The sequence below is a fragment of the Salvelinus fontinalis genome, chromosome 33, assembly GCF_029448725.1.
Source record: "Salvelinus fontinalis isolate EN_2023a chromosome 33, ASM2944872v1, whole genome shotgun sequence".
In the NCBI taxonomy this organism is placed as follows: Eukaryota; Metazoa; Chordata; class Actinopteri; order Salmoniformes; family Salmonidae; genus Salvelinus; species Salvelinus fontinalis.
Window position 1 is genome coordinate 2928801 of NC_074697.1, and position 25463 is coordinate 2954263.

Consider the following 25463-nt stretch of genomic DNA (forward strand, 5'->3'; position numbering starts at 1 on the left):
GTGTCACAGCCACATCCACTCCACATGTTGTTGTGTTACAGCCCACATCCACATGTTGTTTTGTTACAGCCCACATCCACATGTTATGTTACAGCCCACATCCACATGTTGTTTTGTTACAGCCCACATCCACATGTTGTTGTGTTACAGCCCACATCCACTCCACATGTTGTTATGTTACAGCCCACATCCACATGTTGTTGTGTTACAGCCCACATCCACATGTTGTTGTGTTACAGCCCACATCCACATGTTGTTGTGTTACAGCCCACATCCACTCCACATGTTGTTATGTTACAGCCCACATCCACTCCACATGTTGTTGTGTTACAGCCCACATCCACATGTTGTTGTGTTACAGCCCACATCCACATGTTGTTGTGTTACAGCCCACATCCACTCCACATGTTGTTATGTTACAGCCCACATCCACATGTTGTTGTGTTACAGCCCACATCCACATGTTGTTGTGTTACAGCCCACATCCACTCCACATGTTGTTATGTTACAGCCCACATCCACATGTTGTTGTGTTACAGCCCACATCCACATGTTGTTGTGTTACAGCCCACATCCACTCCACATGTTGTTGTGTTACAGCCCACATCCACATGTTGTTGTGTTACAGCCCACATCCACTCCACATGTTGTTGTGTTACAGCTCACATCCACTCCACATGTTGTTATGTTACAGCCCACATCCACTCCACATGTTGTGTTACAGCCCACATCCACTCCACATGTTGTTTTGTTACAGCCCACATCCACATCCACATGTTGTTGTGTTACAGCCCACATCCACATGTTGTTGTGTTACAGCCCACATCCACTCCACATGTTGTTGTGTTACAGCCCACATCCACATGTTGTTGTGTTACAGCCCACATCCACATGTTGTTATGTTACAGCCCACATCCACATGTTGTTGTGTTACAGCCCACATCCACTCCACATGTTGTTGTGTTACAGCCCACATCCACATGTTGTTGTGTTACAGCCCACATCCACTCCACATGTTGTGTTACAGCCCACATCCACATGTTGTTGTGTTACAGCCCACATCCACATGTTGTTATGTTACAGCCCACATCCACATGTTGTTGTGTTACAGCCCACATCCACTCCACATGTTGTGTTACAGCCCACATCCACATGTTGTTGTGTTACAGCCCACATCCACATGTTGTTGTGTTACAGCCCACAGCCACATGTTGTTGTGTTACAGCCCACATCCACATGTTGTTATGTTACAGCCCACATCCACATGTTGTTGTGTTACAGCCCACATCCACATGTTGTTATGTTACAGCCCACATCCACTCCACATGTTGTTGTGTTACAGCCCACATCCACATGTTGTTGTGTTACAGCCCACATCCACATGTTGTGTTACAGCCACATCCACATGTTGTTGTGTTACAGCCCACTCCACATGTTGTTATGTTACAGCCCACATCCACATGTTGTTATGTTACAGCCCACATCCACATCCACATGTTGTTGTGTTACAGCCCACATCCACATGTTGTTGTGTTACAGCCCACATCCACATGTTGTTGTGTTACAGCCCACATCCACAAGTTGTTGTGTTACAGCCACATCCACATGTTGTTGTGTTACAGCCCACATCCACATGTTGTTGTGTTACAGCCACATCCACATGTTGTTGTGTTACAGCCCACACCCACATGTTGTTGTGTTACAGCCCACTCCACATGTTGTTATGTTACAGCCCACATCCACATGTTGTTATGTTACAGCCCACATCCACTCCACATGTTGTTGTGTTACAGCCCACATCCACATGTTGTTGTGTTACAGCCCACATCCACATGTTGTTATGTTACAGCCCACATCCACATGTTGTTATGTTACAGCCCACATCCACATGTTATGTTACAGCCCACATCCACATGTTGTTGTGTTACAGCCCACATCCACATGTTGTTATGTTACAGCCCACATCCACATGTTGTTATGTTACAGCCCACTCCACATGTTGTTATGTTACAGCCCACATCCACATGTTGTTATGTTACAGCCCACATCCACTCCACATGTTGTTGTGTTACAGCCCACATCCACATCCACATGTTGTTGTGTTACAGCCCACATCCACATGTTGTTATGTTACAGCCCACATCCACATCCACATGTTGTTGTGTTACAGCCCACATCCACATGTTGTTGTGTTACAGCCCACATCCACTCCACATGTTGTTGTGTTACAGCCCACATCCACATCCACATGTTGTTGTGTTACAGCCCACATCCACATGTTGTTATGTTACAGCCCACATCCACATGTTGTTATGTTACAGCCCACTCCACATGTTGTTATGTTACAGCCCACATCCACATGTTGTTATGTTACAGCCCACATCCACATGTTGTTATGTTACAGCCCACATCCACATGTTGTTATGTTACAGCCCACATCCACTCCACATGTTGTTATGTTACAGCCCACATCCACATGTTGTTATGTTACAGCCCACATCCACATGTTGTTGTGTTACAGCCCACATCCACATGTTGTTATGTTACAGCCCACATCCACATGTTGTTATGTTACAGCCCACATCCACATGTTGTTATGTTACAGCCCACATCCACATGTTGTTATGTTACAGCCCACAACCACATGTTGTTGTGTTACAGCCTAAATTTAAAATGGATTCAATTGAGATGTTGTGTCACCGGCCTACATACAATACCGGTGGCAGGTGGCGGGGCGGCAGGTAGCCTAGTGGTTAGAGCGTTGGGCCAGTAACCGATAGGTTGCTAGATTGAATCCCCGAGCTGACAAGGTAAAAATCTGTTGTTCTGCCCCCTGAACAAGGCAGTTAACCCACTGTTCCTAGGCCGTCATTGAAAATAAGAATTTGTTCTTAACTGACTTGTCTAGTTAAATAAAGGTAAAAAAATAAATAAAAATACAGCATAATGTCAAAGTGAAATTATGTTTTTCGACTTTTTTGCAAATTAATTAAAAATGAAAAGATGAAATGTCTTGAGTCAATTGGTAGATGTGTAAAAAATAAAAAAGCAAACATTGAATATCCCTTTGAGTATGGTGAAGTAATTACTTACACCTTGGATGGTGTATCAATACACCCAGTCACTACAAAGATACAGGCATCCTTCCTAACTCAGTTGCTGGAGAGGAAGGAAACCGCTCAGGGATTTCAACATGAGGCCAATGGTGACTTTAAAACAGTTACAGAGTTTAATGGCTGTGAAAGGAGAAAACTGAGGATGGATCAACAACATTGTAGTTACTCCACAATACTAACCCAATTGACAGAGTAAAAAGAGGAAGCCTGTACAGAATACAAATATTCCAAAACATGCATCCTGTTTGCAATAAGACACTGAAGTAAAACTGTAAGAAAAATTGGAAAAATAAATGTACTTTATGTCCTAAATACAATGCGTTATGTTTGGGGCAAATCCAACAACACATCACTGAGTACCACTCTTTATATTTTCAAGCATAGTGGTGGCTGCGTCATGTTATGGGTATGTTTGTCATCAGTAAGGACTAGGTCGTTTTTTAGGATAAAAATAAACGGAATAGAGCTAAGCACAGGCAAAATCCTAGAAGAAGACCTGGTTCAGTCTGCTTTCCAACAGACACTGGGAGACAAATTCACCTCTCAGCAGGACAATAACCGAAAACACAAAGCCAAATATACACTGGAGTTCCTTACGAAAAAGATATTGAATATTCTTGAGTGGTCTAGTTACAGTTTTGACTTAAATCGTCTTGAAAATCCACGGCAAGACTTGGATGTCTAGCAATGATCAACAAAATTGTACCATCCAGGTGTGCAAAGCTTACCCAGAAAGACTCACAGCTGTAATTGTTGCCAAAGGTGATTCTAACACGTATTGACTCAGGGGTGTGAATACTTCTGTAAATTATGTTTTTGAAACACATGTTTTCACTTTGTCATTATGGGGTATTGTGTGTAGATGGGTGATCCATTTTAAATTCAGGCTGTAACACAACAAAATGTGGAATAAGTCAAGGGGTTTGAATACTTTCTGAAGGCATTTTTGAAGTTATATAGGAGTTTGACAGCTTTTCATTTTTATCACTAATCTGAAAACATTTCGAAAAACGAAATTCTATTTTACATTATGGGGTATTATTTAAAATCTCAATTTTGAATTCAGGCACAACAAAATGTGGGGGGGAAAAAACATTATTTTTACCAGGTGGAAGGCTGTGCAAATTGTTTGACTTCTCCGTCCTCTCTTTCTTTTGAAAAAGGTCAAAGGTAATCGAGGAGAGGCGAAAAGAGGAAACGTGGAAACAAATGCGCTTGTACGAAATGAGACTCTCCTTATCGACGAGGCAAATTACATTTACAGAGGAGGACTCACAAAATACATGTGTAAAGTTATAAAAATAAAACCTGCTAGTTGTGGCAGATATTTTATAGACATAACGATAAGTAGAATATTGTCTTTGACTCCAAGTATCGATTTTTGTATTTTGCTTTCTTAGTGTTAGCTAGCTCTAAATCGGCTGTACCAGCTACAAAACACTGCATCGATTGTTCTTCTCAGGGCTCTGTCTCAGGGCTCTGTCTCAGGGCTCTGTCTCAGGGCTCCCCCCCCCCCCCCCAACACACACACAACCACATGCCTCCCATTACCACCCTACTCCCACTCAACCTGGCAGCCGCAGTCACGATGCACACTCACCCCCAGCCTCTTCAGCCTGCCAAGGGATCTTGTTGTGGATCTTCACACGCACACACACACACACACACACACACACACACACACACACACACACACACACACACACACACACACACACACACACACACACACACACACACACACACACACACACACACACACACACACACACACACACACACGTATACAGTTGAAGTCAGAAGTTTACATACACCTTAGCCAAATACATTTAAAGTCAGTCTTTTCACAATTCCTGACATTTAATCCTAGTAAAAATTCACTGTTTTAGGTCAGTTAGGATCACCACTTATTTTAAGAATGTGAAATGTCAGAATAATAGTAGAGAGAATTACTTATTTCAGCTTTTATTTATTTGATCACATTCCCAGTGGGTCAGAAGTTTGCATACACTCAATTAGTATTTGGTAGCATTGCCTTTAAATTGTTTAACTTGGGTCAAATGTTTTGGGTAGCCTTCCACAAGCCGCCCACAATAAGTTGGGTGAATTTTGGCCCATTCCTCCTGACAGAGCTGGTGTAACTGAGTCAGGTTTGTAGGCCTCCTTGCTCGCACACGCTTTTTCAGTTCTGCCCACAAATTTTCTGTAGGTTGAGGTCAGAGCTTTGTGATGGCCACTCCAATACCTTGACTTTGTTGTCCTTAAGCCATTTTGCCGCAACTCTGGAAGTATGCTTGGGGTCATTGTCCATTTGGAAGACCCATTTGCATCCAAGCTTTAACTTCCTGACTGATGTCTTGAGATGTTGCTTCAATATATCCACATAATTTTACTTACTCATGATACTTACTTTTACTCCATGTGTAACTATGTGTTGTTGTATGTGTCGAACTGTTTTGCTTTATCTTGGCCAGGTCGCAATTGTAAATGAGAACGTGTTCTCAATTTGCCTACCTGGTTAAATAAAGGTGAAATAAAAAATACCATCTATTTTGTGAAGCACCCCCACAACATGATGCTGCCACCCCCATACTTCACGGTTTGGATGGTATTCTTCAGCTTGCATGCCTCCCCCTTTTCCTCCAAGTATAACAATGGTCATTATGGCTAAACAGTTCTATTTTTGTTTCATCAGACCAGAGGACATTTCTCCAAAATGTACGATCTTTGTCTCCATGTGCAGTTGCAAACCGTAGTCTGGCTTTTTTATGGCGGTTTTGCTGAGCGGCCTTTCAGGTTATGTCGCTATAGGACTCATTTTACTGTGGATATAGATACTTTTGTACCTGTTTCCTCCAGCATCTTTACACGGTCCTTTGCTGTTCTGGGATTGATTTTCACTTTTCACACCAAAGTATGTTCATCTCTAGGAGACAGAACGCGTCTCCTTCCTGAGCGGTATGACGGCTGCGTGGTCCCATGGTGTTTATACTTGCGTACTATTGTTTGTACAGATGAACGTGGTACCTTCAGGGATTTGGAAAATGCTACCAAGGATGAACCAGACTTGGAGGTGTACAATTTATTCAGGTCTTGCCTGATTTGCCTGATTTGTTTTGATTTTCCCATGATGTCAAGAAAAGAGGCACTGAGTTTGAAGGTAGGCCTTGAAATACATCCACAGGTACACATCCAATTGACAAAAATGATGTCAATTAGCCTATCAGAAGCTTCTAAAGCCATGACATCATTTTCTGGAATTTTCCAAGCTGTAAAACCCGTTGAGGACAGAGGGCGCTGTTTTCACTTTGGGGGAAAATCGTGCCCAATTTAAACGGCCTCGTACTCAATTCTTGCTCGTACAATATGCATATTATTATTACTATTGGATAGAAAACACTCTCTAGTTTCTAAAACCGTTTGAATTATATCTCTGAGTAAAACAGAACTCCTTTTGCAGCAAACTTCCTGACAGGAAGTGGAAAATCTGAAATCGATGCACTGTTCTAGGATCTGCCAATTAAAGTCCTTGATATTTATTAGTCTAGATGCACTTCATACGTCTTCCACTAGATGTCGACAAGCAGTGAGAGAAGAAATTGAGTGTGTAACTTGATCTGGGCTCGAATAATAGCTCTTGGCATGACGTGTCACCAGTTTCCTGTTTTCTGGAGAGCGCGAGAAGGGACCTGGATTTGCCTTCTGATAAGCTGTCGTTATGGACGACTAATATCTCCGGCTTTGATTTTATTTGATACATGTGACAATATCATCGTAAAGTATGTTTTTTCAATATAGTTTAATCAGATTATTGAAATTTTTTCAGGAGTTTTGCCGTGTTCCGTTCTCTGAGTTTGTTGACGATGGAGAGATTGGCGCCACTTGGCAAGTGTGCTTGCTAAATCCAGAGGGAAAAAGGCCGTTCTAAAACCAAACAACGATTGTTCTGGACAAAGGACCCCTTGTACAACATTCTGATGGAAGATCAGCAAAAGTAGGACCCATTTTATGATGCTATTTCATATATCTGTCGAACATGTAGTCGTTTGCGCCCAGATTTTGGGTACTCTCTCGCTATACCTAAGCTGGATGTCGTAATGAAGTTATTTTTTGAATTCTAACACGGCGATTGCATTAAGAACTAGTGTATCTATCATTTCCTATACAACATGTATTTTTTAGTTATGTTTATGAATAGTTATTTGGTCAGAATATGTGTGTCAGAAAAAGTGTCAGAAAAATATCCGGACGTTGTGGGAAAAAGATGCTACGTTAGCACAATGTATAACCACTGATTTCAGCTCTAAATATGCACATTTTCGAACAAAACATAAGTGTATGTATAACCTGATGTTATAGGACTGTCATCTAATGAAGCTTATCAAGGTTAGTCAAAAATTATATATCTTTTGCTGGTTTATTCGCTATCGCTAACGTGCCTATTGCTATCGCTAACGTGCCTTGATGAATGAATGCGGTAGTGTGGTAAGCTATTGTAGTAAGCTAATATAATGCTATATTGTGTTTTCGCTGTAAAACACTTAAAAAAATCGGAAATATTGGCTGGATTCACAAGATGTTTGTCTTTAATTTGCTGTCCACCATCGATTTTTCAGAAATGTTTTATGGTGAGTATTTAGGTATTTGACGTTGGTCTCTATAATTACTCTGGCTGCTTCGATCCTATTTGTGACGGTAGCTGTGATGGTAGCTGCAATGTAAAACTGATTTATACCTCAAATATGCACATTTTTCGAACAAAACATAGATTTATTGTATAACATGTTATAAGACTGTCATCTGATGAAGTTGTTTCTTGGTTAGTTTGGTTGGTTCTTGGTTAGTTAGGTTGGCTTTGTGCATGCTACCTGTGCTGTGAAAAATGTCTGTCCTTTTTTGTATTTGGTGGTGAGCTAACATAAATATACGTGCTGTTTTCGCTGTAAAACATTGAAAAAATCGGACATGTTGACTGGATTCACAAGATGTGTTTCTTTCATTTGCTGTATTGGACTTGTTAATGTGTGAAAGTTAAATATTTCTAAAAAATATCTTTTGAATTTCGCACTCTGCCTTTTCAGTGGAATGTGGGAGGAGTTCCGCTAGCGGAACGCCAGAGCCAGACAGGTTAAAGGCACAGTCAACTTAGTGTATGTAAACTTCTGACCGACTGGAATTGTGATCCAGTGAATTATAAGTGAAATAATCTGTCTGTAAACAATTGTTGGAAAAATTACTTGTGTCATGCACAAAGTAGATGTCCTAACCAACTTGCCAAAACTATAGTTTGTTAAACAAGAAATTTGTGGAGTGGTTGAAAAACGAGTTTTAATGACTCCAACATGAGTGTATGTAAACAGACCTCCCGGGTGGCGCAGTGGTCTAGGGCACTGCATCGCAGTGCTAGCTGCGCCACCAGAGTCTCTGGGTTCACGCCCAGGCTCTGTCGCAGCCGGCCGCAACCGGGAGGTCCGTGGGGCGACGCACAATTGGCATAGCGTCGTCCGGGTTAGGGAGGGTTTGGCCGGTAGGGATATCCTTGTCTCAGTATGTAAAATGTAATAAAATGTATGCACTCTACTGTAAGTCGCTCTGGATAAGAGCGTCTGCTAAATGACTAAAATGTAAAATGTAAACTTCCAACTTCAACTGTACGCACACACACACACACACACACACACATCCATACATGGACACATACTGTATATACATAAATACAGACATGATCACACGCACACAAACACATGTGGTATTAGTTAGTATTGTGTTTGTTCACCAGATCTGTACTAGTTAGTATTGTGTCTGTTCACCAGATCTGTATTAGTTAGTATTGTGTCTGTTTACCAGATATGTATTAGTTAGTATTGTGTCTGTTTACCAGATCTGAATTAGTTAGTATTGTGTCTGTTTACCAGATCTGTACTAGTTAGTATTGTGTCTGTTTACCAGATCTGTACTAGTTAGTATTGTGTATGTTTACCAGATCTGTACTAGTTAGTATTGTGTCTGTATTAGTTAGTATTGTGTCTGTTTACCAGATCTGTACTAGTTAGTATTGTGTCTGTATTAGTTAGTATTGTGTATGTTTACCAGATCTGTACTAGTTAGTATTGTGTCGGTATACCAGATCTGTAGTAGTTAGTATTGTGTCTGTTTACCAGATCTACCATACGACAGCATGTAGAGCCAAACCACGGTCGTGTCTCAAATGGCACCCTATTCCCTATATATAGTGCACTACTGTTGACCAGTGCCCTATATAGGGTATAGGATGCCATTTGAGACTCACCCCAAAACCTTTCAGATGGGTAATTTACCCATGGCAGCATTCTCTGCCCCCAAGACAACAATCCAATCCAATCATAGAACCATGGTCTTCACAAAATTCAAAATGTCATTAAAATGTAATTAAAATGTCAACAGGAGATGAAGGTAGATTGATACGCGACACAATTTACAATTTAATCCGACAAACAAATTAACAAGAGGATATACGCCGCCGTGATGACAGCGTTTATATCCAAGTCCTCTGAAATTGTAATCTAGCGTCGGGCTTGAAGGCACCCCGTAAATTCATACACAGAATCAAGTTCCATCACCGTGTCACGAGAAGAAGCAGAGAGGAAGAAGGAGAAGAAGAAGGAGAAGAAGAAGGAGAGGAAGAAGGAGAGAGGAACAAGGAGAGGAACAAGGAGAGAGGAAGAAGGAGAGGGAGAAGGAGAGGAACAAGTATAGGAAGAAGGAGAGGAAGAAGGAGAGGGAGAAGGAGAGGAACAAGTATAGGAAGAAGGAGAGGAAGAAGGAGAGGGAGAAGGAGAGGAAGAAGGAGAGAGGAAGAAGGAGAGGAACAAGGAGAGGAAGAAGGAGAGGAAGAAGGAGAGAGGAAGAAGAGGAAGAAGGAGAGGAAGAAGGAGAGGAACAAGGAGAGGAAGAAGGAGACGAAGAAGGAGAGGAACAAGGAGAGGAACAAGGAGAGGACCAAGGAGAGGAACAAGGAGAGGGGAAGAAGGAGAGAGAAAGAAAGAAGGAGAGGAACAAGGAGAGGAACAAGGAGAGGAAGAAGGAGAGAGGAAGAAGGAGAGGAACAAGGAGAGGAACAAGGAGAGGGAGAAGGAGAGGAAGAAGGAGAGAGGAAGAAGAGGAAGAAGGAGAGGAACAAGTAGAGGAAGAAGGAGAGGAAGAAGGAGAGGAACAAGGAGAGGAAGAAGGAGAGGAACAAGGAGAGGAACAAGGAGAGGAACAAGGAGAGGAAGAAGGAGAGAGGAAGAATGAGAGAGGAAGAAGGAGAGAGGAAGACGGAGAAGAAGGAGAGGAACAAGGAGAAGAAGGAGGAGAGGAAGGAGGAGAGGAAGAAGGAGAGAAGAAGAAGGAGAGGGAGAGGAAGAAGGAGAGGAAGAAGGAGAGGGAGAGGAAGAAGGAGAGGTAGAAGGAGAGGAACAAGGAGAGGAACAAGGAGAGGAACAAGGAGAGGAAGAAGGAGAGAGGAAGAATGAGAGAGGAAGAAGGAGAGGGAGAAGGAGAGAGGAAGAATGAGAGGAAGAAGGAGAGAGGAAGAAGGAGAGGAAGAAGGAGAGGAACAAGGAGAGGAACAAGGAGAGGGGAAGAAGGAGAGAGGAAGAAGGAGAGAGGAAGAAGGAGAGAGGAAGACGGAGAAGAAGGAGAGGAACAAGGAGAAGAAGGAGAAGAAGCAGAGAGGAAGAAGGAGAGAGGAAGAAGGAGAGAAGGAAGGAGAGGAAGAAGGAGAGGAAGGAGAGAGAAACAAGGAGAGGAAGAGGGAGAGGGGAAGAAGGAGAGAGGAAGAAGGAGAAGAAGAAGCAGAGGAAGAAGGAGAAGAAGAAGGAGAGGAAGGAGAGGAAGAAGGAGAAGAAGAAGGAGAGGAAGAAGGAGAAGAAGAAGGAGAGGAAGAAGGAGAAGAAGAAGGAGAGGAAGAAGGAGAAGAAGAAGGAGAGGAAGAAGGAGAAGAAGAAGGAGAGAGGAAGAAGGAGAAGAAGTTGCAGAGGAAGAAGGAGAAGAAGAAGGAGAGGAAGAAGGAGAAGAAGAAGGAGAGGAAGAAGGAGAAGAAGAAGGAGAGGAAGAAGGAGAAGAAGAAGGAGAGAGGAAGAAGGAGAGAGGAAGAAGGAGAGAGGAAGAAGGAGAGGAAGGAGGAGAGGAAGAAGGAGAGAAGAAGAAGGAGAGGGAGAGGAAGAAGGAGAGGAAGAAGGAGAGGGAGAAGGAGAAGAAGAAGGAGAGAAGAAGAAGGAGAGGAAGAAGGAGAAGAAGAAGGAGAGAAGAAGAAGGAGAGGAAGAAGGAGAGAGGAAGAAGGAGAGAGGAAGAAGGAGAGGAAGAAGGAGAGAAGAAGAATGAGAGGAAGAAGGAGAGAAGAAGAAGGAGAAAATGAATTAAATAAAAAAAATCCTAATCAATCTTCACACAATACCCCATAATGACAAAGTGAAAACAGGTTTTAGAAATGTTTGCAAATGTATTAAAAATAGAAAACAGAAATACCTTGTTTCCATAAGTATTCAGACCCTTTGCTATGAGACTTGAAATTGAGCTCAGGTGTATCCTGTTTCCATTGATCATCCTTGAGATGTTTCTACAACTTCATTGGAGTCCATCTGTGGTAAATTCAATTGATTGGACATGATTTGGAAAGGCACACACATAAGGTCCCACAGTTGACAGTGCATGTCAGAGCAAGAACCAAGCCACCAGGTTGAAGGAATTATCAAGGATTGTTTGAGGCACCTTCTGGGGAAGGGTACCAAAAAATGTCTGCAGCATTGAAGGTTCCCAAGAACACAGTGGCCTCAATCGTTGTTAAATGGAAGAAATTTGGAACCACCAAGACTCTTCCTAGAGCTGGTCGCCCGGCCAAACTGAGCAATCGGGGAGAAGGTCACTCTGACAGAGCTCCAGAGTTCCTCTGTGGAGATGGGAAAACGTTCCAGAAGGACAACCATCTCTGCAGCACACCACCAATCAGGCCTTTATGGTAGAGTGGACAGACGGAAGCCACTGCTCAGTGAAAGGCACATGACAGCCCGCTTGGAGTTTGGCAAAGGCATCTAAAAGACTCACAGACCATGAGAAACAAGATTATCTGGTCAGATGAAACCAAGATTGGAGGAAACCTGGCACCATCCCTACGGTGAAGCATGGTGGTGCAGGATCATGCTGTGGGGATGTTTTTCAGCGGCAGGGACCGGGAGACTAGTCAGGATCGAGGGAAAAAAGAACGAAGCAAAGTACAGAGAGATCCTTGATGAAAGCCTGCTCCAGAGTGCTCAGGACCTCAGACTGGGGCGATGGTTCACCTTCCAACAGGACAACGACCCTAAGCACACAGCCAAGACAACGCAGGAGTGGCTTTGGGACAAGTCTCTGAATGTCCTTGAGTGGCCCAGCCAGAGCCCGGACTTGAACCCAATTGAACATCTCTGGAGATACCTGACAATAACTGTGCAGCGACGCTCCCCATCCAACCTGACGGAGCTTGAGAGGATCTGCAGAGAAGAATGGGCGAAACTCCCCAAATACAGATGTAGCTTGTAGCGTCATACCCAAGAAGATTCGAGGCTGTAATCGCTGCCAAAGGTGCTTCAACAAAGTACTGATTAAATTGTCTGAATACTTATGTAAATGTAATATTTAAGTTATTTATTTCTGTCTGAATTGAGTATTTCTGACTGAAGTGTCTGTCTGAATAGTGTCTGTCTGACTCTAAATAGTGTCTGTCTGAATAGTGTCTGTCTGACTCTAAATAGACTCTGTCTGAATAGACTCTGTCTGAATAGACTCTGTCTGAATAGACTCTGTCTGAATAGTGTCTGTCTGAATAGTGTCTGTCTGAATAGTGTCTGTCTGTCTGAATAGTGTCTGTCTGTCTGAATAGTGTCTGTCTGAATAGTGTCTGAATAGTGTCTGTCTGAATAGTGTCTGTCTGTCTGTCTGAATAGTGTCTGTCTGAATAGTGTCTGTCTGAATAGTGTCTGTCTGTCTGTCTGAATAGACTCTGTCTGAATAGTGTCTGTCTGAATAGTGTCTGAATAGTGTCTGTCTGTCTGTCTGAATAGTGTCTGTCTGAATAGTGTCTGTCTGTCTGTCTGAATAGTGTCTGTCTGAATAGTGTCTGTCTGAATAGTGTCTGTCTGTCTGTCTGAATAGTGTCTGTCTGAATAGTGTCTGTCTGTCTGTCTGAATAGTGTCTGTCTGAATAGTGTCTGTCTGTCTGTCTGAATAGTGTCTGTCTGAATAGTGTCTGTCTGAATAGTGTCTGTCTGTCTGTCTGAATAGTGTCTGTCTGTCTGTCTGAATAGTGTCTGTCTGTCTGTCTGTCTGTCTGTCTGTCTGTCTGTCTGTCTGTCTGTCTGTCTGTCTGTCTGTCTGTCTGTCTGTCTGTCTGTCTGTCTGTCTGTCTGTCTGTCTGTCTGTCTGTCTGTCTGTCTGTCTGTCTGTCTGTCTGTCTGTCTGTCTGTCTGTCTGTCTGTCTGTCTGTCTGTCTGTCTGTCTGTGTGTGTGTGTGTGTGTGTGTGTGTGTGTGTGTGTGTGTGTGTGTGTGTGTGTGTGTGTGTGTGTGTGTGTGTGTGTGTGTGTGTGTGTGTGTGTGTGTGTGTGTGTGTGTGTGTGTGTGTGTGTGTGTGTGTGTGTGTGTGTGTGTGTGTGTGTGTGTGTGTGTGTGTGTGTGTGTGTGTGTGTGTGTGTGTGTGTGTGTGTGTGTGTGTGTGTGTGTGTGTGTGTGTGTGTGTGTGTGTGTGTGTGTGTGTGTGTGTGTGTGTGTGTGTGTGTGTGTGTGTGTGTGTGTGTGTGTGTGTGTGTGTGTGTGTGTGTGTGTGTGGACCCTGTTCAGTAACTGACCCCAGCCCTCCATCTTCCTCAAAGCCCAGCCAGCGAACGTATTGATTGGTTGGCCTCCCGGCGAGATCACTCACAGCCCAGCCAGCGGATGTAGTGATTGGTTGGCCTCCCGGCGAGATCACTCACAGCCCAGCCAGCGGATGTAGTGATTGGTTGAACGCCCAGCAAGATCACTCACAGCCCTTTCTACCATTATATTATCACTAGAACGCAGCTCTAGGTAGGTGTTAACGCTAGGTAGGTGTTAACGCTAGGTAGGTGGTTACGCTAGGTAGGTGTTAACGCTAGGTAGGTGGTTACGCTAGGTAGGTGTTAACGCTAGGTAGGTGTTAACGCTAGGTAGGTGTTAACGCTAGGTAGGTGTTAACGCTAGGTAGGTGTTAACGTTAGGTGTTAACGCTAGGTAGGCGTTAACGCTAGGTAGGCGTTAACGCTAGGTAGGCGTTAACGCTAGGTAGGTGTTAACGCTAGGTAGGTGTTAACGCTAGGTAGGTGTTAACGCTAGGTAGGTGTTAACGCTAGGTAGGCGTTAACGCTAGGTAGGCGTTAACGCTAGGTAGGCGTTAACGCTAGGTAGGCGTTAACGCTAGGTAGGCGTTAACGCTAGGTAGGCGTTAACGCTAGGTAGGCGTTAACGCTAGGTAGGCGTTAACGCTAGGTAGGCGTTAACGCTAGGTAGGTGTTAACGCTAGGTAGGTGGTTACGCTAGGTAGGTGGTTACGCTAGGTAGGTGTTAATGCTAGGTGTGAGCTAATCCTCACATAGGTGAGATAGAACAGAGATGGTAAATAGAACAGAGATGGGAAGAAGGGACAGACAGAAAGGAGAGAGAAAAAGTGATAAAGAAGACAGAAATAGAGAAAGGGTGACAGATGTGGCTAGGGGGTGATGTTTGCAGCTCCCTGGGGGGGGGGGTGGGTGAGTGAGTGAGTGAGTGAGTGAGTGAGTGAGTGAGTGAGTGAGTGAGTGAGTGAGTGAATGAGTGAGTGTGAGAGAGAGAAAATACACTACGGAAGAAGAAGGAACAGCACGTCAGAAATCAGCTCAATGTAATTGAAGAATCCATAGACTCTAACCACTTCTGGGAAAATTGGAAAACACTAAGAGTTATCTATCCAAAACGGAGAAGTATTGGTAAACCACTTCTCCTATCTTTTTGTCTCTATAACAAAGAACAAACAGCAAAAACATATACATGATCAATTACAAATCTTAGAATCTACTATTAAAGACGACCAGAACCCACTGGATTCTCCAATTATCTTGAATGAGCTACAGGACAAAATATAAACCCTCCAACCCAAAAAGGCCTGTGGTATTGATGGTATCCTCAATGAAATTATCAAATATACAGACAACAAATTTCAACTGGCTATACTTAAACTCTTTAACATCATCCTTAGCTCTGGCATCTTCCCCAATATTTGGAACCAAGGAATGATCACCACCGTAACTAACTAACGTTAAATAACTAGCTAACACACCGGTACATATTGATGTAATGCTGTGCGGTTCGTAAGGATAGTGTAGCTAACAAATTGTCAGCCAACATAATGTGTAATGTAATTGATTTGAAAAGTCATTACTTTATTACATTGCTCAACATTTTCTTAACATTTGTCATAATTAGTTAAAACAATGAATGTGTGTTTTTCCGCTCTCGTCAGACTTCGGCTGTATATTTTCCGCCATTTCTTCAAATCTGAAAACGTTTTGAAGCCACGCCCATTTTCTGAAGAATTGCATTATGGGCCCTAGAAGCACAGAAATAGTGTCCACTGCATGTATACGTCATATTTTGGCAAATGTAGTACGACATCCGGGAGCTTTCGGCCTACTAACTATATCCATACAGTACTATGACCAGTAAGCATATTATATACTCATTCAGTTAGTATGAATATTCGAACACAGCTTTGGTCTTTTATAAAGCCACCGGCAGCGTTCATTATTATTCCAAATAATCTTTCATTTTGGAAAATAATTTGAGCCCTTACATTGCTGAAGATTTAGAGCGTCTCTTTCTCTCTTCTTCCCTACATCTCCTCTCGCGTCTAACATCTCCTCTCTCTCTCTCTCTCTTCTCTCTCTTCTCTCTCTCTCTCTTCTCTCTCTCTTCTCTCTCTCATTCTCTCACTTCTATATTTCGCTCTTATCTACATTCAATTCTCAGGGCTTGATCTCTCTCTCTTATCGCTCTGCTCTTTCTCTCTCCTCTCTCTCTAGTGATGAGTCCTGTGGATGGGTGAGGGGAAGGAGAGGAGAGAAAGAGGAAGGGGGAGAAGAGGTGGGGGGAGGATTGGTTAGGGGAAGGAGAGGAGAGGATGGGTGAGGGGAAGGAGAGGGGAGGATGGGTGAGGGGAAGGAGAGGATGGGTGAGAGGGAGGAGAGGTGGGGAAGGAGAGTTGAGGATTGGTTAAGGAAGTGGAGAGGAGAGGAAGAGGGAGGGGAGGAGAGGTGGAGTAGGAGACGGGAGGATGGCTTAGGGGAAGGAGATTGGAGGATGGGTGAGGAGAGGGAGGAGAGGTGGGGAAGGAGAGCTGAGGATTGGTTAAGGAGGTGGAGAAGGAGAGGGGAGGATGGGTTAGGAGAAGGAGAGGGAGGGTTAGGGCAGGTATTATACCAGGGGTACGTGTAATGCCGTCGGGGTACTTTTAAACAGTACATTTATATTTTCCAATGGGGCTATGCATTTGGGTGAGGTTTTTTTCTCGCCTGAGTAGCCACGTTTCACTGCCAAAAATAAACTTAAACCATCTAGTGTTTAGCGAAATAACAACACAATGTGAAATACAGGTAGCCTAGACAAATAATTAACATCCAATCACATTAACTGTTACTCTCTCGTGGGAATTCCACTAATGGTTCGTATGTAGCCAAATGTAGCTGCTCATTCCGTTTGCTCGAAAATGGATAAATGGTTAAAGAAAGTAAGGCCCGCGTCCATAGAGACACATACCAGTTCTACTGGTAGTACTGCTACTACCAGCAGTACTACACCGGCACCTGTCGACGACACAAGTAGTTCTGCTTCCATGAGCACATCCAATGCTAGCATCAGTAATTCTACATTTGTTGTTAGCCCAGCTAGCATGGACACTGACAGTTGTGAATCTGATGCAGCCGAATAGCTACTGCCTCCTTACCAGGGGGAAGCACCGAACAACAGACAGGGACGTTGGACCATCGAAGAGGAGCAAATATGATGAGAACTACATTGATTTGGGGTTCCTTTATATTGGGAGTATTGCCTCTCCTCAGCCACAGTGTGTTATATGTGCAAAAGTACTATCTCACAACTCGATGAAACCTTCACTCTTGTGCAGACATTTAGAAACAAAACATGCCAATGTAACGGATGTGAAATGGCTAGCTAGTTAGCGGGTACGCGCTACTAGCGTTTCAATCAGTTACGTCACTTGCTCTGAAACCTAGAAGTAGTGTTGCCCCTTGCTCTGCAAGGGCCGTGGCTTTTGTGGAGCGATGGGTAACGATGCTTCGTGGGTGACTGTTGTTGATGTGTGCAGAGGGTCCCTGGTTCGCGCCCGTGTCGGGGCGAGGGGACGCCATAAAGTTATACTGTTACATTGATGCTGTTGACCCGGATCACTGGTTGCTGCGGAAAAGGAGGAGGTTGAAAGGGGGGTGAGTGTAACGGATGTGAAATGGCTAGCTAGTTAGCGGGTACGCGCTACTAGCGTTTCAATCAGTTACATCACTTGCTCTGAAACCTAGAAGTAGTGTTGCCCCTTGCTCTGCAAGGGCCGCGGGCCTTTGTGGGCCTTTGTGGCGCGATGGGTAACGATGCTTCGTGGGCGACCGTTGTTGATGTGTGCAGAAGGTCCCTGGTTCGCGCCCGTGTCGGGGCGAGGGGACGGTTTAAAGTTATACTGTTACACCAATTTGAAAAATAAGCCACAGTAGTTTTTTGAGCGAGATTAAAGATGACTTTTGAGTAGTAAGACATGTATAAAAGCAACAGATACCATTAATAAGAAGGGGCTAGAAGCGTCTTATATGGTGAGCTACCGAGTGGCTAGGACAGGCAAGCCGCACTATTGTGGAGGACTTAATTCTTCCTGCTGCCGCGGATGATGCTCGGGGAAAAGGCCCAAAAAACTATACAGACAATGCCTTCATCAAACAACACTGTTTCACGACACATCAGTGACCTGGCAGGAGATGTTTTGAAACAATTACTGCTTCGCATACAAGCCAGTGAATTATATGGCTTACAGCTGGACGAGTCAACAGATGTGGCGGGCCTGGCACAGCTCCTGGTATATGTCCGTTATGTTTATGGAGGGTCAATTAAGGAAGACATCCTCTTCTGCAAACCAGGACAACAGGAGAGGATATTTTTAAAGTACTGGACAGCTTTGTGACATCAAATGGACTTTGGTGGTCAAGGTGTGTTGGTATCTGTACTGATGGCCAAAAGCCATGACAGGGAGACATAGTGGAGTGGTAACGCGCGTGCAAGCAGTTGCTCCCGACCCCACTTGGGTACACTGCAGCATCCACCGAGAGGCTCTTGCTGCCAAGGGAATGCCTGACAGCTTGAAAGACGTTTTGGACACCAATAAAAATTGTTAACTTTGTTAAAGCAAGGCCCCTGAACTCTTGTGTATTTTCTGCACTATGCAATGATATGGGCAGTGACCATTTAATGCTTTTACAACATACTGTGCTGGTTATCAAGAGGCAAAGTATTGACATGTTTTTTTTTTAATTAAGAGATGAGCTTAAAGTTTTCTTTACAGACCATAATTTTCACTTGTCTGACCGCTTGCAGGATGACGGGTTTCTCACACGACTGGCCTATCTGGGTGATGTTTTTTCTCACCTGAATGATCTGAATCTAGGATTACAGGGACTCTCCGCAACTATATTCAATGTGTGGGACAAAATTGAGGCTAAAATTGAGGCTATAGTTAAGAAGTTGGAGCTCTTTTCTGTCTGCAATAACAAGGACAACACACAGGTCTTTCCATCATTGTATGATTTTTTGTGTGCAAATGAACTCAAGCTTACGGACAATGTCAAATGTGATATAGCAAAGCACCTGAGTGAGTTGGGTGCGCAATTACGCAGGTACTTTCCCGAAACGGACGACACAAACAACTGGATTCGTTATCCCTTTCATGCCCTGCCTCCAGTCCACTTACCGATATCTGAACAAGAGAGCCTCATCGAAATTGCAACAAGCGGTTCTGTGAAAATGGAATTTAATCAGAAGCCACTGCCAGATTTCTGGATTGGGCTGCGCTCAGAGTACCCTGCCTTGGCAAATCACACTGTTAAGACACTGATGCCCTTAGCAACCACGTACCTATGTGAGAGTGGATTCTCGGCCCTCACTAGCATGAAAACTAAATACAGACACAGACTGTGTGTGGAAAATGATTTCAGACTGAGACTCTCTCCAATACAACCCAACATTGCAGAGTTATGTGCATCCTTTCAAGCACACCCTTCTCATTAACCTGTGGTGAGTTATTCACTATTTTCAATCAACAAATAAGGTTTTATATGTAAGATGGTTAAATAAAGAGCAAAATTATTGATTATTATTATATTATTATTTGTGCCCTGGTCCTATAAGAGCTCTTTGTCACTTCCCACGAGCCGGGTTGTGACAAAAACTCACACTCATTCTTATGTTTAATAAATGTATTGTATAGTGTGTGTGTGGCAGGTTTACAATGATGGCAAAAAACACAACATCTGAGAGTGTACGGGACTGTAAAACTTATGGGAACCACTGGTTTAGGGGAAGGAGAGGGGAGGAGGACAGCGGGGGGGATTGATTGTGATGTGTAAAGGTTGGGGAGAGTGGTGCACTGGGGGGTGGGGGCCGATACAGCTATATGACTAAACAACATGTCATTTGGGACACCCCCCCCCGCAGAGAAACACTAGTAGTAAAAAGCACAGCACTCACACCAGCAATCTAGAATAGAATCTGTCTCTACGTTCACAGCTGTCTGACTGCAATAAGCCCTTAGGAGATGAGATGAGAGGATACAGGAAGAGAGTGTGTATGTGTGTGTGTGAGTGCATGCATTCGTGTGTGCGGGCATGTGTTCTGCCCTGCACCGTACCCCCCCCCCCCCCCCCCAGTGGCCATGTGGATCAGCCTAATGGTCTGGTCATGGGCTAACAAACAGTCTCCCTCCCTCCCTGCCTGCCTTCCTCCATGCTTGCCTTCCTCCCTGCTTGCCTTCCTCCCTGCCCGTCTCCCTCCCTGCCTGTCTCAGCCCCTCCATGCCTCTCTCCCTGCATGTCTCCCTGCCTGTCTCAGTCCCTGGCTGCCTGTCTCCCTGCCTGTCTCCCTTCCTGTCTCAGTCCCTCCCTGCCTGTCTCCCTGCCTGTCTCCCTTCCTGTCTCAGTCCCTCCCTGCCTGTCTCCCTGCCTGTCCCAGTCCCTCCCTGCCTGTCTCCCTGCCTGTCCCAGTCCCTCCCTGCATGTATCCCTGCCTGTCTCCCTTCCTGTCTCCCTTCCTGTCTCAGTCCCTCCCTGCATGTATCCCTGCCTGTCTCCCTTCCTGTCTCAGTCCCTCCCTGCCTGTCTCCCTTCCTGTCTCAGTCCCTCCCTGCCTATCTCCCTGCCTGTCTCAGTCCCTCCCTGCCTGTCTCCCTGCCTGTCTCCCTGCCTGTCTCCCTTCCTGTCTCAGTCCCTCCCTGCCTGTCTCCCTGCCTGTCTCCCTTCCTGACTCAGTCCCTCCCTGCCTATCTCCCTGCCTGTCTCAGTCACTCCCTGCCTGTCTCCCTGCCTGTCTCCCTTCCTGACTCAGTCCCTCCCTGCCTATCTCCCTGCCTGTCTCAGTCACTCCCTGCCTGTCTCCCTGCCTGTCTCCCTTCCTGACTCAGTCCCTCCCTGCCTGTCTCCCTGCCTGTCCCAGTCTCTCCCTGCCTGTCTCAGTCCCTCCCTAACTGTCTCCCTGCCTGTCTCTCAGTCCCTGCCTGCCTGTCTCCCTGCCTGTCTCAGTCCCTCCCTGCCTGTCTCTCTGCCTGTCTCCCTTCCTGTCTCAGTCCCTCCCTGCCTGTCTCCCTGCCCGTCCCAGTCCCTCCCTGCCTGTCTCCCTTCCTGTCTCAGTCCCTCCCTGCCTGTCTCAGTCCCTCCCTGCCTGTCTCCCTGCCTGTCTTCTTGCCTGTCTCAGTCCCTCCCTGCCTGTCTCCCTGCCTGTCTCCCTTCCTGTCTCAGTCCCTCCCTGCCTGTCTCCCTGCCTGTCCCAGTCCCTCCCTGCCTGTCTCCCTTCCTGTCTCAGTCCCTCCCTACCTGTCTCCCTTCCTGTCTCAGTCCCTCCCTGCCTGTCTCCCTTCCTGTCTCAGTCCCTCCCTGCCTGTCTCCCTGCCTGTCTCCCTTCCTGTCTCAGTCCCTCCCTGCCTGTCTCCCTGCCTGTCCCAGTCCCTCCCTGCCTGTCTCCCTTCCTGTCTCAGTCCCTCCCTACATGTCTCCCTTCCTGTCTCAGTCCCTCCCTGCCTGTCTCCCTTCCTGTCTCAGTCCCTCCCTGCCTGTCTCCCTGCCTGTCTCCCTGCCTGTCTCCCTGCCTGTCTCCCTGCCTGTCTCCCTGCCTGTCTCCCTGCCTGTCTCAGTCCCTCCCTGCCTGTCTCCCTTCCTGTCTCAGTCCCTCCCTGCCTGTCTCCCTGCCTGTCTCAGTCACTCCCTGCCTGTCTCCCTGCCTGTCTCCCTGCCTGTCTCCCTTCCTGTCTCCCTTCCTGTCTCCCTTCCTGTCTCAGTCCCTCCCTGCCTGTCTTCTTGCCTGTTGTGTACAGGAACTTCATTTATATTGTTGCTGTGTATACACTCCTACTACAAATCTGCTTGGGAGATATAGTTTTGTGAACACATACTTACAGACAGACACACATACTTACGGACACACACGCCTTCAGTTTTGTACGGACAGACAGGACACACATCTGGGGCTTAGCCACTTAGCCACTTATCGCAGTGTGTGTGTGTGTGTGTGTGTGTGTGTGTGTGTGTGTGTGTGTGTGTGTGTGTGTGTGTGTGTGTGTCTCTTCTTCTTGTCTCTACACTGTCTCTTCACTGTGGTTCTACCAGGCTACACTGTCTATTCACTGTGTGGTTCTACCATGTTACACTGTCTCTGCACTGTATGGTTCTACCATGCTACACTGTCTCTGTACTGCGTGGTTCTACCATGTTACACTGTCTCTTCACTGTGTGGTTCTACCATGTTACACTGTCTCTGTACTGTGTGGTTCTACCATGCTACACTGTCTCTGCACTGTGTGGTTCTACCATTGCTACACTGTCTCTTCACTGTGTGGTTCTACCATGCTACACTGTTTCGTCACTGTGTGGTTCTACCATGCTACACTGTCTCTTCACTGTGTGGTTCTACCATGTTACACTGTCTCTTTACTGTGGTTTTACCATGCTACACTGTCTCTGTACTGTGTGGTTCTACCATGCTACACTGTCTCTGCACTGTGTGGTTCTACCATGCTACACTGCCTCTGTACTGTGTGGTTCTACCGTAATACACTGTCGCTGTACTGTGTGGTTCCACCATGTTACACTGTCTCTGTACTGTGTGGTTCTACCATGTTACACTGTCTCTTCACTGTATGGTTCTACCATGCTACACTGTCTCTTCACTGTGTGGTTCTACCATGTTACACTGTCTATTCACTGTGTGGTTCTACCATGTTACACTGTCTCTTCACTGTGTGGTTCTACCATGTTACACTGTCGCTGTACTGTGTGGTTCTACCATGTTACACTGTCTCTGTACTGTGTGGTTCTACCATGTTACACTGTCTCTGTACTGTGTGGTTCTACCGTAATACACTGTCGCTGTACTGTGTGGTTCTACCATGCTACACTGTCTCTGCACTGTGTGGTTCTACCATGTTACACTGTCTCTGTACTGTGTGGTTCTACCATGTTACACTGTCTCTGTACTGTGTGGTTCTACCGTAATACACTGTCGCTGTACTGTGTGGTTCTACCATGCTACACTGTCTCTGCAATGTGTGGTTCTACCATGCTACACTGTCTCTTCACTGTGTGGTTCTACCATGCTACACTGTCTCTGCACTGTGGTTCTACCATGCTACACTGCCTCTTCACTGTGTGGTTCTACCATGCGACACTGTCTCTTCACTGTGTGGTTCTACCATGCGACACTGTCTCTTCACTGTATGGTTCTACCATGCTACACTGCCTCTTCACTGCATGGTTCTACCATGCTACACTGTCTCTTCACTGTGGTTCTACCATGTTACACTGTCTCTTCACTGTGTGGTTCTACCATGCTACACTGTCTCTTCACTGTGTGGTTCTACCATGTTACACTGTCTCTTCACTGTGTGGTTCTACCATGCTACACTGTCTCTTTACTGTGGTTCTACCATGCTACACTGTCTCTTCACTGTGTGGTTCTACCATGTTACACTGTGTGGTTCTACTATGTTACACTGTGTGGTTCTACCATGTTACACTGTGTGGTTCTACCATGTTATGCTGTCTCTTCACTGTGTGGTTCTACCATGTTACACTGTGTGGTTCTACCATGTTACACTGTGTGGTTCTACCATGTTACACTGTCTCTTCACTGTGTGGTTCTACCATGCTACACTGTCTCTTCACTGTGTGGTTCTACCATGCTACACTGTCTCTTCACTGTGTGGTTCTACCATGTTACACTGTGTGGTTCTACCATGTTACACTGTGTGGTTCTACCATGTTACACTGTCTCTTCACTGTGTGGTTCTACCATGCTACACTGTCTCTTCACTGTGTGGTTCTACCATGCTACACTGTCTCTTCACTGTGTGGTTCTACCATGCGACACTGTCAGTGAAGGTGTCTTAACAGGGAAGGAAAACAAGGTAAGATGTATTTACTACATAATGTCTATACATCAATATTAGATCGCTGATTTAGCATATTCCTCCTGGTGTAGATCGGAGGTAGTGCTATGAGGTCAGGTGTAAGGTGTAAAAGTTCAAAGGTCATAGAGTAGGTCAATCAGTACCTGATGACCTCTGCCTGCTGTGCGAGCTGCTCCTGGACCTTCCGGCACACCTCTCCGGCCGTGGCGTTGACCTTGCCGATCTTGGTGAAAAGGGCGGCGATCTTGTCGCTGCGCAGGAAGCCCGCCGCTCGCCGCTTCAACAAGTGGCTCAGACAGGCCTCGATGGTGCCTGGAGGAGAGAGGGAGAGACCTTTGTAAAAGACCTCAGACATGCCTCGATGGTGCCTGGAATAGAGAAGGAGAGACCTTCGTAAAAGACCCCAAACAAAGAAAAAACCTTATACAGAATTAGTGATCAGAGCCTGGCAATTGAAACCGGGTGCCATCAAAAACATTTTTAAAAAGAGAGGACAGACTCTGTCATCACTGTGGGTCAGGAAGCCAGAGAGGACAGACTCTGTCATCACTGTGGGTCAGGAAGCCAGAGAGGACAGACACTGTCATCACTGTGGGTCAGGAAGCCAGAGAGGACAGACACTGTCATCACTGTGGGTCAGGAAGCCAGAGGGGACAGACTCTGTCATCACTGTGGGTCAGGAAGCCAGAGGGGACAGACACTGTCATCACTGTGGGTCATGAAGCCAGAGAGGACAGACTCTGTCATCACTGTGGGTCAGGAAGCCAGAGAGGACAGACTCTGTCATCACTGTGGGTCAGGAAGCCAGAGGGGACAGACACTGTCATCACTGTGGGTCAGGAAGCCAGAGAGGACAGACACTGTCATCACTGTGGGTCAGGAAGCCAGAGAGGACAGACTCTGTCATCACTGTGGGTCAGGAAGCCAGAGAGGACAGACTCTGTCATTACTGTGGGTCAGGAGACATGGAAAGTGTAGACCATGATATAGAAATAGAGAGAGAGAGGGAGCGAGACAGACAGAGGGAGGGAGGAGAGTTGGAGAGAGACAGAGAGACAGACAGACAGAGGGAGGGAGGAGAGTTGGAGAGAGACAGAGAGACAGACAGACAGAGGGAGGGAGGAGAGTTGGAGAGAGACAGAGAGACAGACAGACAGAGGGAGGGAGGAGAGTTGGAGAGAGACAGAGAGACAGACAGACAGACAGAGGGAGGGAGGAGAGTTGGAGAGAGACAGAGAGACAGACAGACAGAGGGAGGGAGGAGAGTTGGAGAGAGACAGAGAGACAGACAGACAGAGGGAGGGAGGAGAGTTGGAGAGAGACAGACAGACAGACAGACAGAGGGAGGGATGAGAGTTGGAGAGAGACAGAGAGACAGACAGACAGAGGGAGGGAGGAGAGTTGGAGAGAGACAGAATGCTATTTGGTCCTAAATAGAGAGTACACAGAGGCAGAATACCTGACCACTGTTACTGACACAAAATTAAGGAAATCTTTGACTTTGTACAGACTCAGTGAGCATAGCCTTGCTATTGAGAAAGGCCAGCCGTAGGCAGACCTGGCTCTCAAGAGAAGACAGGCGATGTGCACACTGCCCACACAATGAGGTGGAAACTGAGCTGCACTTCCTAACCTCCT

General features: G+C 45.7%; 1 protein-coding gene across 2 annotated transcripts in view; it reads right to left on the reverse strand.

Moving 5' to 3' along the window:
* The window catches only part of LOC129831641 (small G protein signaling modulator 2-like), a 162376-nt gene that overhangs the window by 85881 nt on the left and 51032 nt on the right, over positions 1-25463 (reverse strand). For both annotated transcript variants that reach the window (XM_055894991.1, XM_055894990.1), the window contains exon 3: positions 23969-24137. In XM_055894991.1, the coding sequence (XP_055750966.1) occupies positions 23969-24137 (169 nt within the window). The remainder of the gene's footprint in view (positions 1-23968; positions 24138-25463) is intronic.